Source organism: Gallus gallus, chromosome 2 (assembly GCF_016699485.2).
Source record: "Gallus gallus isolate bGalGal1 chromosome 2, bGalGal1.mat.broiler.GRCg7b, whole genome shotgun sequence".
Classification (NCBI taxonomy): Eukaryota; Metazoa; Chordata; class Aves; order Galliformes; family Phasianidae; genus Gallus; species Gallus gallus.
This window is the reverse complement of record NC_052533.1, coordinates 8,586,659-8,600,750: the sequence shown is the minus strand read 5'-3', so window position 1 is coordinate 8,600,750 and position 14,092 is coordinate 8,586,659. Positions and strand designations below refer to the sequence as shown.

The 14,092-nt window shown below is 42.3% G+C and overlaps 1 protein-coding gene across 2 annotated transcripts in view; it reads right to left on the bottom strand.

Moving 5' to 3' along the window:
• The window catches only part of UBE3C (ubiquitin protein ligase E3C), a 66,355-nt gene extending 54,603 nt beyond the window's left edge, over nucleotides 1-11,752 (bottom strand). For both annotated transcript variants that reach the window (NM_001030967.2, XM_015281334.4), the window contains exons 1-3: nucleotides 11,336-11,752; nucleotides 3,139-3,192; nucleotides 563-637 (exon numbers count right to left, since the gene is read on the bottom strand). In NM_001030967.2, the coding sequence (NP_001026138.2) occupies nucleotides 563-637; nucleotides 3,139-3,192; nucleotides 11,336-11,401 (195 nt within the window). In that variant the 5' untranslated portion in view covers nucleotides 11,402-11,752. The remainder of the gene's footprint in view (nucleotides 1-562; nucleotides 638-3,138; nucleotides 3,193-11,335) is intronic.
• Between the last annotated feature and the right edge of the window lie 2,340 nt (nucleotides 11,753-14,092).

Below are 14,092 nucleotides of genomic sequence, written 5' to 3'. Positions count from 1 at the left end.
ACTGGTAGCAAAGTAATTAAATGCACCTATTCATTAAGAGAACACATGCACAAAAAATCATAAAGTTGTATTTGCTTCCTGTAACTCAAAAGGTACACATGGCAACAAATTTGTTGCTTCTCAAGTCAAAATTATCACACCAAACATTTTCAACTAGTTTACTCAATCAATATTAGCAAATGTAAACAGACAGAACTCTTTCCCAGAACAATCAAGCCAAGAGCAACTTAAAAAGAATATCCTTATGACTCAGATGACTACCTTAGTTACACACACCAAAGAAGTTTTGCTGATATGTGAAAGCTCCAAGTATGTAAGTGTCAAGACAAAAAAATTACATCATCCCACTGAAGTCAGCTGTCACGAAGGTGCTTTGCTGAATAAGCATTAATCTACTATAGAACTGAGGCTCAGCAGATGTCAAGAGAGAATGAGAACTTACACTTCATCAGCACACCAAATATTCAGATATGTCAAGATCTCGGTTTTTTTTTTTTCTCCAACAGAAAATTGATTTTCCAGCAAGACTGCTTTACCCCTTTCTCAACAAACAAGTACTTACCTGATGATTTCTGTCTCTGTAACCCCTTACAAATGATTGGATTATTATTGCATTTTTCAGCCTTCGCCTTTCTTCCTGTAAAACGAAGGAGGAATAAATAGAAATGAACATTGTGGAACCAACTCTAATTTCTACAATTTTATCTGATAAATTTGTATTCAAAAGAAAATTTCTTTAATTCAAATTAAGCACTATCATTAAGAAAAAAGTATCTGATGTTCTGCATCCAAGACACACAAAATCAGAAGTAAGCTTTTTATTGCTCTAAGTGTGCAATTGCTACTAGTTACAGCAAAAGAATTCTTAATACTTAGTAAGTACATAATACCACAGAAATCAACATAAACACATTTATATTTTATTTGGCAGCCCTAATGCTACAATGCTGAAGAACTCAAACTCAGTGACACTATTCCTCTTTCTGCACAGACCAGCTGACATTGAAGACCCACATCCTTACATTCAAGTGATAAATCTGTATTAAGAACCCAGCACAGTTTAAATTAGCAAGGGGAGTGAACAACAAGAGAATAAAAACAAAACACACAATGTTTATTTGGACAGAATAAATCAAAAGAAAAATGAAGTCAATACTTCAAGCCTAACAGCCCTACAGGGAAACTACAGGAAAAAAGATTCCTGCTCTACTTTAAACAAGACAAAGAAAGCAAATCAGAGTCATTTTATGAAGCCTTCATCACCAAGTGGAATAAGTAGTTATAACCATCCCTGTAAGATAGCCCACTTTCTGGGTAACTGAAAGCCAGCTTGCTTCGGGTGCTATGGAGAAAGTTCTCAGCATGTTCCCTGACAGCACCCCCAGTACATCCAATCACAGAAATACCCAAGGGAAGTGGCTACTGTAAATCACTTTCCAACAACGCCCATACAATTTCTTAGGAGATGAAAGAAGGAAGTAAAGAACATACTTAAACAACTCTTCTGAATAAACCTGTCCTTGAAATCCTCTGATGAATTCCTGAGCCTGGATCAAAATGAAAGCTTTCTATTCCAAAAGATACTGCAGAGAAAAAGATATTCAACAGCAGAAGTACAAAGTATGGGAACAAGCAGGAGAGTTCCTATTACAGACAGGCATTCTCTCTTGATAATCATAATATAATGCTCAACTGAAAAGTGGATATCTTCTCTTTCTCTCTAGATACTGTTTTTATCCTAGCACATGTAACGGTCAATTAGCGACCCATAATTGCAAAGGTTTTAAGTCTAAGGTCACTGTTAAGGTTCGGCTACAGGCACTTTTAAAGGACATAACTGGTCTTAGTCTCAGAGGAGTCCATCATTTAAAAAAAGTAATACTAATTACTCCTATACAAGAACAGTTCGTTCATTTTGTGAAGAACCGATGCACATCAAAGGAGATCACGTCTGTCTATGCGTACATACAGAAATATGACACTGCATCAACTCTGAACTAGTTGATACAACTATCATATTCATAAATATGCAACTGAATGGGTTATTTTGACATATGGCAAAATGTTTTTCAAGTACAAGTGAGTCTTTGCCTATGCTGACAACAACTCCAGTGATTGCAAATTTGATTGCTAACACAACATTCTTAAGTAACCAGTGAAATCCTAGCAATTTCATAGCTACTTTAGAGAGAAAAACAGCAGTAACTATCCTCAGAAAGGGATGAGGTATATTCAAAGGGATGAGGTATATATGAGATATATTCAAAGTGGCAAACAGATTTGCTTTCCTTGATTAGCATGAAAAATGGACAGGAACATTTTTAAAACCATCTTTGCAGACCATGTTTTTTCATCCTCTTCATATCAGAAGACAAAAGAATGTCAAAATTAATACATTCACTCACGCCATACTACTAAATGGATCTCATTTTGCCACATAGCACAGAATTACAAAACAGCTCAGGCTGGAAGGAACATATTCACCACGACAATGTGCTTCAGAACTGAACTTTTCCATTCCTACCTGTATTCCCTCTGCTGCTTTGTTCCAGTTCAAATGCCCAAAAGGCAGCAACATACATCACACACAATTAGTAAGATTTCCTGAAAACTCATACCTCAGCCTCACAACCTTCTTACTCTCTCAATTATCAGCTGATTCCAAAGAGCTTTACAATGCATTCAAGTATCATTGTTTCGACTGCACCTTTCAGAACTGAGGCTCAAACTGGGGAAGAGGTTTGCTGAAGGTCATGCTGGAAGCCACAGCAGAAACAGGAGTAGAAAATGGCTTGCCAATATCAATCCACAAGGCAAAGAAATGCAAGAATTTACTAACCAGATGCCTGTCTTTTCTCAACAAAGACTAGATCAAACGAGCATCAAAATAAAAGGAAAAATTCCTTTTGCACCCAATGCATGCTTAATTATCTTCTTTTGAAATGAAAATCACTTCTGGGAAGGACCATAAAAGCAGTCGGTTTTGTTGCTGCCAGTATACTGGAAGACTGCACAAGATTTGCCAACTGAAAGAAAGCATTCCTGAACTAAGCATATCTGCAACAGCATAAGGACTGCAAAGGTTACTGTATCAAAGACAAATCCACTATGCATGCAAACGCTTCTTGTCTACTTTACCTCTCGTTTTCGCCTTTCTTCTTGAGTGCGATGCAGGAGCGAAGCCTTTTCCTCCTAGACGGCACAAATAAAGATACATGGTCATTTTCATTCAAACACAGGATTTTGAATCCTTCTCAATATTTCATCAAAACTTTTGGGGGGATTGTTCGTAGTGTGTCATACACACAACACTCAACAGGAGATAAGTACTAATCATTTCCTGCACTTAAAAGCACACCTAACACAGCCCTCCCAGAAGAACAGTGACAGTGGCTGTGTAAAAACCACAAGGACAGGCAAACAATAGCAAAACCCACCGCTCCACATTCAGATTTGTGTTCTCAGCATCCCAGTAACCACGGTAAACAGATTTCATTAATAAACGAGGAAGTGGAAACATAATAGGGTCCCAATCCTACCAGGTACTTTGAATGCTTGCTGAGCACTTCCCTGGCTGGACATGTGAGCTATTGGCCCAGGTGTGCACAGCAAGCTGTGGCAGCTCAGAGCAACCACCTACTGCTACGAAGCTCCATGCCTTGGCTAACTTGCAAGAAGGATTAAATCTTCAAATTTACTTATCCTTTTCTCAAAAACTGTCCAGAAAGGGCACCAAAGTAGGCTTCTGTAACACAAATGGAATCTTTAAGAATTCTGAACTCCAAATTAGGGCTACAAGCTGAAAGTTTCAGGAGAATGCCATCTTCAACAGTGATAAAGAAGGGAATGTTGATGGATACACGAAGCCTCTGAAGGGCAATACCAGTGCAAGGGCAAACCTATCAGCTTTAAGCTACTACCCCAAAACCTACAATATAGGCTACAAAATATAAATAATGCTTTATTTGCATGAATCTCTTACTGGATGGATCTCTGTTGTTTCCAGTAAAATATCCAGCTCCCACTAGAGACGGTAACAGTGAAGCTGCCTGAACCTTCCTAAATCCATTCCAGAACAGGCAAGAGATTTAAGGAAACTTTCCTTTTCCACTGCTCTTATACACATAACTTACTTTTTCTTTCTACGGCTTTTCTAACCCAGGGCAGTTAAGAAATAAAATACACTCAAGCTGAAAATGTCCTGCATCTAAATACCTGAACGTGAACCTGAAGTTGGCAAACAAACGTTTTAATATTGAATCACTTCTAGAACAACTGTGCCACAATATTTAAATGTCTACAGGCAGAAAGAAAACCGATGGCAGAATTCTTCTACAACTTTTCTGAAGGTAGAGAGGAAGCAAGAGGGTCATGATTCTCCCAGTTTCATTAGGACAGAAAATACCTGAGCACAGAGCACCAAGGACAATGAAAAGCAAAGCACTGATGCAAAAAAGAGGAACTTAAAACTGGCTTTGCATTGCAGATCATCCACTGGAGCAAACCCAAAGGAAAAAATCCCACAAGAAGGTTAACCATCTTTTCCTCTAAAGGCAGTGCTTTACAGCCAAAGACACCACTAAATACAGCTACTGCCCTCTAAATACAAGGGTTTCTTCCACTTGTTAAACACAGTAGAAGGAAATCACAACAAAGTCCATACCTAAAACAACAAATCTCAACTCAAGCAACAGGAAGGGGTTTGTGCCTGCCTGGAAGTGTAAAGTGAAAAAACTGATAGCAGATACATTGACGAAGTAATGTAATAAATTGAGAAATAACCTAAAATTTCAACATTTCTCTTTTAAAATACACATTAATTCTTTTCCAACTGCTGGTCAGAGGGAGAGCTGTAAGCGGGCAGTGTCTCCTCACTCAGTGCATCTCCAGCTTTGCGTTGGGATCTCCCTGAAGGGAGCGCTTCTCAAACCAATACACTTTGACTACAAACTCAAACACTTGCTTTGACTATTTTTGAAGCATACATCACCTTCTTAAACTAAATGTAACAGAGGCACTGCCCCAAGCCAAAGGATTAAATATACAGGTAAGTAGTGCCCAACTGAAGAAAAAAAAATCCTGTTCTTGTTCACATGATACACAAACAGATGAGAAACAGGAATGGAATCAAATGTACGGCCTATTGCTGTATTCAAATTAAAGGCACAAAATGTATTTTAAGTAATTATATCTCCTTCAGAGTTATTCAGCACAATTTGAATATATCACCACTTCAGAAATTAAGAAATAGCACTGTGAACATGCAAAAGAAAAGAAACTTGCTGTGGGAAAGTGATGACCAAAATAATCTTTGCCTATGGAGGTCATTGTAAAACACATCTTAACCACACAGACACCTCTCAAATCCCCCCTGTCTGTCTCTTAACACAGTGAAAAAAGGCTGAGTTCAGCAGCTGCTGTGCAACCCAAGAGACACAGTGCCCAGGGCTGCCTGCAGCCCCACAGACCTGCAGCCACACACGCTATGGTATGGGATGCACATTTGACAACTTCCACCTACAACAGTGACACAACTCCTGGCAGCTGGAGGACAACATTACAACACTGCCTGTCCCAGGAGCTACCAACCAACAGAAGTTTGCAGAGATGACACCTGGCTCACACCTACTCCCTCCCACCTCTGTAACAACCAAGCTATCCACTTGCTTCTCTTGCTTTCCAAGTTGACATCCTCCTTTTGGATACTGAAAAAGGCAGGTATCGAGTCTACCTACCAAGGCAGGCAGGCAGGGAACTAAGCATCAGCTTGTCTTTACACTTCCAACCCTAACTCAAAAGGAGAGGAAAGCCACTCCCCCAAACTCCTGACACATCCCATAATTTAGCCTTCCCCCTTCAGAAGCTCAGACTGCCAAGCACAGAGCCGGACAAAGAAAAAAAGAAAGCAAAGAAAAGCAATAGAAGAACACAGTGCGACCTTAGGGATGAGACAGTAAGAATGAAGAGTAAAGAGTTGAAAACAAGGCAGTAGATGGGGGACAGCAGTCGGAAAGGAAAGCTTGCAACTGCCACCAAAGAGATGTTAAGTAATATTCAGCATGCTAATTTATGCATCAGGATAAAAGTGGTGGTAGTATATTAATCACTGCAAAGTTGAAAGCTGCACTGCTGCTGACCATGTGAGGAGAAGAGCAGCATCCAACTGCAACCACGTAAATGGCTGAGCTTCAAAAACTCCAAGCAAAACTCCAACAAAAAGGTGGAACAACAACTGCTTTCATGTCTTCATTTAGCTGAAATGCATTCCTCTCCAGAAAAGCTATGACTATACAACTCCCAGCCTTTAAATACCCTAGGAGAAGACTGCATAAAATACATTAAATTGTATTCTTTTTGTTCTGCATTTTAATACCTCACACTACAAGTGTTTATAAACCTCCAGCTTTCATGGTTCAAAAATCAGGTTCAGAAAAGAAACAGTTATACTTTTTTCCCCAACTATTCCCACCATTTGTCAAGTCCTCTGAAATTGAACATCTCCTGACAGTTGCCTTACTTAAGGCATCTTAACTCCATGCTAGTCAATATAAAATCTAAATTTCTGAGGTGCAAAGGTGAAACAGAGCACTTACTTTCACTGTTTAGACATTGAGTACATTAAGAAAAGAACAATGGTAACAATTGAAGGATTAATCATTGAGATTTCTTTGTAAAATGTAGGGGCTTATTCTCCTTTTAAGTTGAAAATGCTGTTCTATTTAGCATTAAAATAGACTGTGCTAAATATAAGGCATGACTTCTAGGGTATTTTCATAGAAATAAGGACAAATAGGCACTCTATCTTTTAACTTCTGAGGACAATTATAAAATCCTTTGTTTTCCATCTGCCAAACACAGGAACCTGAATCTTTCCTCTTTCCTTAAAATAATGACATATCAGACAAATTTAGCTTGAACTACATGAATATCAGTAATCCCTCCTAAAGCAAATGAGGTGACTTAAGCAATTTACAAAAGCAAATTCCTTTCAACACATGTGGAGGATAAATAAGTCAGCAAATGAAAGGAAGATTTCCTATCATCCATCTATAGGCAATAAATGTGGACACTGTGCAGATGTTCCCCCCCCCCTCCTAAGTGCTTCCCAGTTCCCAATACAGTCATAGGCAAGACAAACTCCACATCCATGGGCTTTTTAAATGTTAAAAGAATTTTAAAAGTTGCACAGTATCTTGAACGTATCCAGGGTAATTCAAATTCCATTTGAGCTTCAGTTTTACCTTAGGATGCAGAAAGTACCTGGCACCACCTTTACCACAGTAGCAGCAAGGCCATGCACAGCAGAGCCACCAAGTGACTGGAGGCTCCAGAGGCCAAGTGAGAAGATTGCTTTCTAAATTTATTCTCAGTTTGCCCACAGTATGCGTTATCTGATAGAACACCAGCATTCTGAGTCACTCTGAATTTTCTCCAACAAGAGCCAAAAAAATACACACCCGTAAGAGCAGAAATGTGTTTCAAGTGTGAGCCAACAGCACACAGCAGAAAGCAGCAGTGCCATCACCGCTCTCAGCTAACTACAACCTGGAGCTTCTTTTCAAGTGAGGAGGATGCTAAATGTCACCCAGAGAAAAAAATTCCCAATGACCTCATATACACTCATTACATAGATCCCTATGCACACTTCACCTGGAAGTTGAAGGGGAATATACAGGAACGTGATGTCAGTAACAGAAAAAAAGAGAACTTTGTAAACTACAGTTCTTCGCTTATTAAAAACAGCTGCATTAAAAGAAATAAAGGGGACTTCGTAAAGTTTTGTAAAGCTGTCTCATTTTGTATTGTAATTTAAAAATCACTCTATTTTTAAAAGTCTTGGGATTTGTAAAAGCGCTTCTGCATATGTTTTAGATTATACATTTAATTTTATAACATCTTAACCATTTTTTCCCTGTTAAAGGCTTACAAGAAGTCATTAATAGAGCTCATCACCTATATGATGAATGTAGAGCTACAGAGCCCCTAGTAGACCTCAGTACAGGCACAGAGGATTCCCCTACACGTTATGTACTGAAGGACTGGTGCCTCATATTTTAATTATCGCTGGCAAAATGCATCAAGGAACAGCAGCTCTGACCTGACCAAACCAAGCTGAAAGGTTTCTTGGATTCCCACTATGCCACCAGGACACCAACTTCACAACAGAACAAGTGAAACCTGCAAGCTGTCACCAGAAGGGATGGTGACACTACCAGGAGTATACCGTGCTCAGCCCTCTCCTGCCTCAGCCTAGTGATTGCTCAGCTGAAGGCTGGCTGAGATCAGCTCTGTGCCCCAACAGAACACTCACCCTGCAGCACCCCAAAACAGGCAAGTTTTGCATTAGTTCAGTGAGCCCATTCACTGCTTGCAACATGAGGTGAGTAGGGAACCACTCGCTGCAGGGCCATCAGCTTCAGTCCTCTGTACAGTCAGACTTGGGTTGGCTCAATTTGAAGTACACCCCAAAACAGCAATTCAAATGCACCCCTTTATTCCTGCCCAACACATCACAGAATTTTCTCATACCAATCCCTAATAACAGCATGCATTTTGGGGCCTCCATAACTTAAGCAGCACTAAAAATAGTTGTACCAGTTACAATGAAAACTACATCTGAAAATAACTTCTGAAGAGCCTCATAAAGCAGGGAATTGTGTTTCAATGGTGACAATAAAGACCCCTGAAATCAGTAATAGTACAACAACTTATCACATTGTAAACAAACACTGAAACAGTATCCATGCCCTCTACCAAACACACAACCAGTGCAATAACCCAGATGAATCAGCAGATTAGTGAAAGGAGGCGGACAGAACAGTCCAAATGCTGACAACGTCATCTATATTTTAAACCTATTATAAAATGTAGTATTAAAATGTTACAGTGTTTTGAAAGGAGCAGTCATTTTGATAGAATTAATTCTGTAATCCAAGACTTAGCAAACTTCTGGCAAAAAGTTAAGCTGGATTTCAGTGCTTTTCTATGGCATTCACCACCCAGACCATCCCAATGAACACAATATGCACACAGTGTAAACACAGACCCGAAGCTGCTCCTTTCATCATTCAATAACATGGTAAAACTTAGTGGTGAGAAAGCACATTGGATTCAGTACCTTCTGTAAGGAAAGCTGCTAGTAATTAAAGTAAACATTTCATATTATATCTCATCATCCTTTTTTTAAATCCCTGTGTTTTTGTTTTTATATGTTATACATCAAGAGGGTACTGGGTAGGTCTGAGAATCTGACAATTCATCCCTTCAAAGTAATACATCCATTAACTTTCATCTGCCTTAAGTCTTTATAAATTTATAATCACATTAGGATGGTAAGTTCTCTAACTGCCACCACAAGTCCCATTTTAGACACAATATTTGTATCACTGTGCGTATGCTGGTAGGACTCAGTTAGGTGTTAGAAGGCCTGAGGAAGTCTTGGTACATCTCCACAACAGAAGTAAATGGCAATGTCAGGTGGGCTGCCTGCATACGTGACCCAAGACCAGCAAGGTTACCGGTTGTGGCTGTAGTTATCATTAGCAAAACCTCTCTTTTACCAGTCAGGTTTGCTGATGGTTTATGTTGCTGTAGTTATATCCACATCAGAACAACACTGCTGGCATCTGAAGTGCTGACAGACTGACTCCACACTGCAGTGCCTGGCTTCGTACTTGTGTTTTGCTAAATACAGCTATACAGGTGCAACAAAACATGGAAAAGTTCCCCAAATCATACAGAATTCTTAGCATTAAGCAGCCAGCATACAAGCCTGCAGGTAAAAGGAAACACGATCACAAGTAGCCCAGGACATGAGACAAGAGTCATGGACAACACGTAAGCATGTGGCACACCACTCTCCACTGTGGTATGTTTACACATAAGTGGACATAAACTGCACTTTTTAAGTCATTAGCATTGCACAGGTTCTGAAAACCAGCAGTTGTTCAGGATGGCCAGAGCTACAACTAACTGTTTTGCCTTGATGCAGTGCAAGCATTCCATGTAGCACAGTAACATCCTGCAATTCGTGCGCCACTCAGTATAAAGCTGATTGATTGTGAAATATTATCCTTTCATTGGACTGAGTGAAGTTTATACAACAGTTTCAGTTTCCATTTCCTTTCCCGTATAATATTCACTCTGGTAGATCTGTAACTGCAGAAAGTTAGCACATTTCTTCCATACAACCAATACATATAATGACAGAAGATTCTGTTGAGTTTCCATGAAGAAACCAGTAGGTGTAACAAAAGATACATGCGTTGTTTACTTTCAGAAGAGGAAACACGCTCTATAAGTAATGCTATTAGCAAGTTGATGCCAAAAGCTGCCAAGTGCCTGAAGCTTACTGTCAAGGGCCAGGACATGTTCTGCCAATTCCTACTTCAAGTGGGCAATATTTATGGTATTTTTGACTCATGTAATGCAACTGCATATAGTCTAACAAACAGAACTGTCTTCAGATAAGATGATTCAGGTGAGAAGCTGCACAACTTAAATGCCATTCTGTTAAACATTCTCATTACTAAAAGATGTAAGACGCCTAAAGAAAACTTCGTCATGACTTTAATGTCACACACTGAAGTATTTCTGTTAGCTTCCAAACTTACTGCCAAACCCTATGAGTTGTAGAGAGTTGAACTTGCTTACAGTGTACAATAAGAAAAACCTTCCGTCGCTCCCATGAAGATTAAAATAATAATGAAGACAGTAAACAGCTTCACATGCAACCATGATAACACAAGGAACCAGTATTGTACCAGTGCATTAGAGTGTCCCTGACACATCAGGCCTTTCTCTCGCCCCCTGCGCCCAACCATTCAGCTCTTGCAATGGGACAGCACAGTCAAACCAAAACAAACTGCCTCTTCTCCATCGATAAAGGCCAGCAGACGAACGAACTGCTGCCCACCCTGCACAAGACAAGCTGAATGTAAACCTGAGAGAGCAAAGCTCGACAACCTCCAGCCATGCGGGTGAAGCCTTCCCCAGCAACATGCGCTGACCGGGGCCGTGCAAGGCCGCTGCCCCAGCTCTGGGCGCCCCCGAGGTGAGAGGGGTGTCCCCGGGTACGGCTCCGGGCCCTGTCCTCGCCAGGAGCCTGGGAGGGGGCGTGTGGCCTGGTCGGAGGCAAAATAAACAGGAGAACTGAGCCAGGGAGATAAACGCATCATCAGGAGGGGAGGATTTCGGCTCCGCGGTAGACCTTAGTCATAGCTGCTCCCATTTTTTTTTATTATTATTTTTTTTTTTAAGGCCCAACTGTAAAAATAACGACAGAGGAAAAGCGAAGCGGACGTAAACACGGAGACAGACAGGCGGCGTCTCTTACCTTCTTACTCGCTCCTCCAAGAGACACCTTGGGCCTTGTTTTGAAATCCCCTTCAAAGCTGAACATGTTTACCGCTTATCCCATCTAGAGCGGAGCCCGGCCCGGAGCGGACACCGCCGCCAGCGCCGAGCGGAGGGACCGCCACGGCCCCGGGGAGCCGCGAGCCCCCGCCTGGCACCCCGCGGCCGGCGAGCCCCGCGCCGCTTCCCCCCGTCCCTCCCCCGCCCCGCGGCCTTCGCTCCCCCGGTCGCCCCCCTTCTGACCGGCGGCCGCGGCTGCGCGTAGCGGGAGGGAGGAGAAGGAGGAGGGAAGGAGAGGAGGAGGGGGCTGGCGGGGCTGCTTCACTTGCACTGGGGGAGCAGCCGGCGGTGGACAGAAGATGGCCGCCGCCTGCAGCTTCCAAGGCGCGCTCCCGACGACAGGAGCGTGCGCGCGCCGCCCCACAGCCGCCGGGACCGCGCCGCCCCTCAGCCCCGCGGTGACCGCGCCTCCGTCTGACCGCGGCCTCGGGCGCTCCCGAGACGGCTGCCGCCCCCGGCCTGCCCCGGGCCTGCCCCGGCCGCGACTGAAGTGTTCTATGAGCTGGGGCGGAGGAGCCTGGAGCTGCTGAACCGAAAGGCCACGAGCTTGTTTGAAACACCAATACTTTTAAATTCATCCGTCCTTTCTGTAGAATGAGCCTGTGGTTGCCGTTACCCCATTGCAAAGTCCAGTCTGAGAACGGGATGCAACACTGCGCAAGGTCCTGCGCCCGCACGGGTGTGAAAACTCACAGAGAAGCAGTTCTGAGCGAGTGGGGCTGGGGCCCCAACAGGCCCTGGGAAGGGAACGCAGCTGTCACCTCGCAGCAGCACACCTCGGGGTGAAACTATACCCGAGGCTCTTTATGTCACATTCCTCAGCCCGACCGCCATTTCTCAGTGTCCTTTCAGACACAGAGGTGATAGGGATGAAAGCAATAACAAAAAGCATTTATTCAGTCCGCAGCTATGAGGTGCTAAGTGAATCTATGTGCTCCACTCCCGCTTTCATTTCCTTTAGTGGAAATGTGAATTCTCACATCGCCGTATCCCAAGAAATGGCAAGGATCCATGACGTAAGGCTCTGTGCTCTCAGGAGTTCACCTGTACCCAAAACCCAGGGCCACGTCAATCTCCAAGCTGAGAGGCAATCTGTGGAAATTTCTTTGAATTTTGATGATTTCAAAGCATCTGAATTTTAAAATGTCAGTCTTTTTAATGGCGCAAGTGCTTGGCAAGGCTGTACATGGACTGTGCTTTTCCTGAGATAACATAGTTTCGGTATGAGCAAGCTTGGCCTATAAATACTGTTTACTGATGCAGCTGAGGTCTAGAGCATTGTGAAATACTGTGTCAAATGTTGATTCACAGTTGAAAGGCATTGTAATGCTGATGTAATGTCACACCACTGCTGTACAGTTTGGAACCAAGAAAATGGGATGTTCTACATAGGAAATGTAGCAAGCTTTCTTCCAAGCCTGACAGCATTCTTTTTCAGTGGAATCGTTTGATTCCACTGAAATCATATGACAGAATCATAGAATCGTTTGAGTTGGAAGGGACCCTTAAAGACCATCTGGTCCAACCCCCCTGCAATGAACAGGGATACCTACAGCTCCATCAGGTGCTCAGAGCCCTGTCCATTCTGACCTTGGGTGTCTCCAGGGATGGGACATCCACCACCTCTCTGGGCAGCCTGTGCCAGTGCTTCACTACCCTAATTGTAAAAAACTTTCTCCTTATATCCAATCTAAATTTACCATCTTTTAGTTTGAAACCACTTTACCTTGTCCAGTGACAACAGACCCTTCCTTTTTGTAGCCTCCCAAACAAGCCTGGTACATCTCATGCAAAAAGAAAAAAAAAAAAGTAATAGTCCAGATGTCTGTATCAGTTAGTTCACTGATTTTCATAAGTGGAAAACTGAACTACTTGGTCATAACTTCACACCAAATTATTACCAGTAGCCAAATTCTTATCAGTAGTAAAGACAACTTAGGGAAGTATAAGAAACCATACAAATGTGAAACTGCACGCACAGAGCAGGGTTTCTGTACGACAGATCTGGGACTAATACACATTTGGCAGGGGCCAGCTTCAGGGTTAGAAACACACAAGATCCTCTGCTGACCCAGGATGATCCCTGCTGAAGAAGTGGCTGGAAAGTGACCCAACTGATGGATGTTTGTCTGAGGAACCTTTATGATTTGTGTGTGCCATAAGTAGAGGCCATGCTAGGTGTAATTTTACTAAACAAAGATAACTTAGAATAGACTGAGATTTTGTATTTTGAATACCGTGAATTTAAGAAAGCATACTGGAAACTAAACACGTTTTCTCTTTAGTTTAGTACAAAATATGTATTTATATCCCAATGGAGAAGACATATGAGTAGTCAGAAAACACACTTTTTCAAGAAGGCAGAGTGAGGGCTGCTTTAATATTCTCAGGGAGCATTAAGAGCAAGGTTCCTCCATGAAGATGAGTGGGCACAGGTTTGACCCAAGGACAGGCAATGCCCTCACCATGCCACGACATAATCTTACAGGATTCAAAATACTAGGCAGAACCCAATGGTGGTTACAGAATCTGCCGACAGCCCCAGACATGGTGAGAGGGAGAGTCTAGAGTGTCCAACCACAAGTAACAGGAAACGAGACATAGGCCTAAGGTTCATCCAAGAAACAGAGTTGGAGACAGCTCTCCTGGGCTGTTCCTGAGGCAAGGAGTGAGTGGG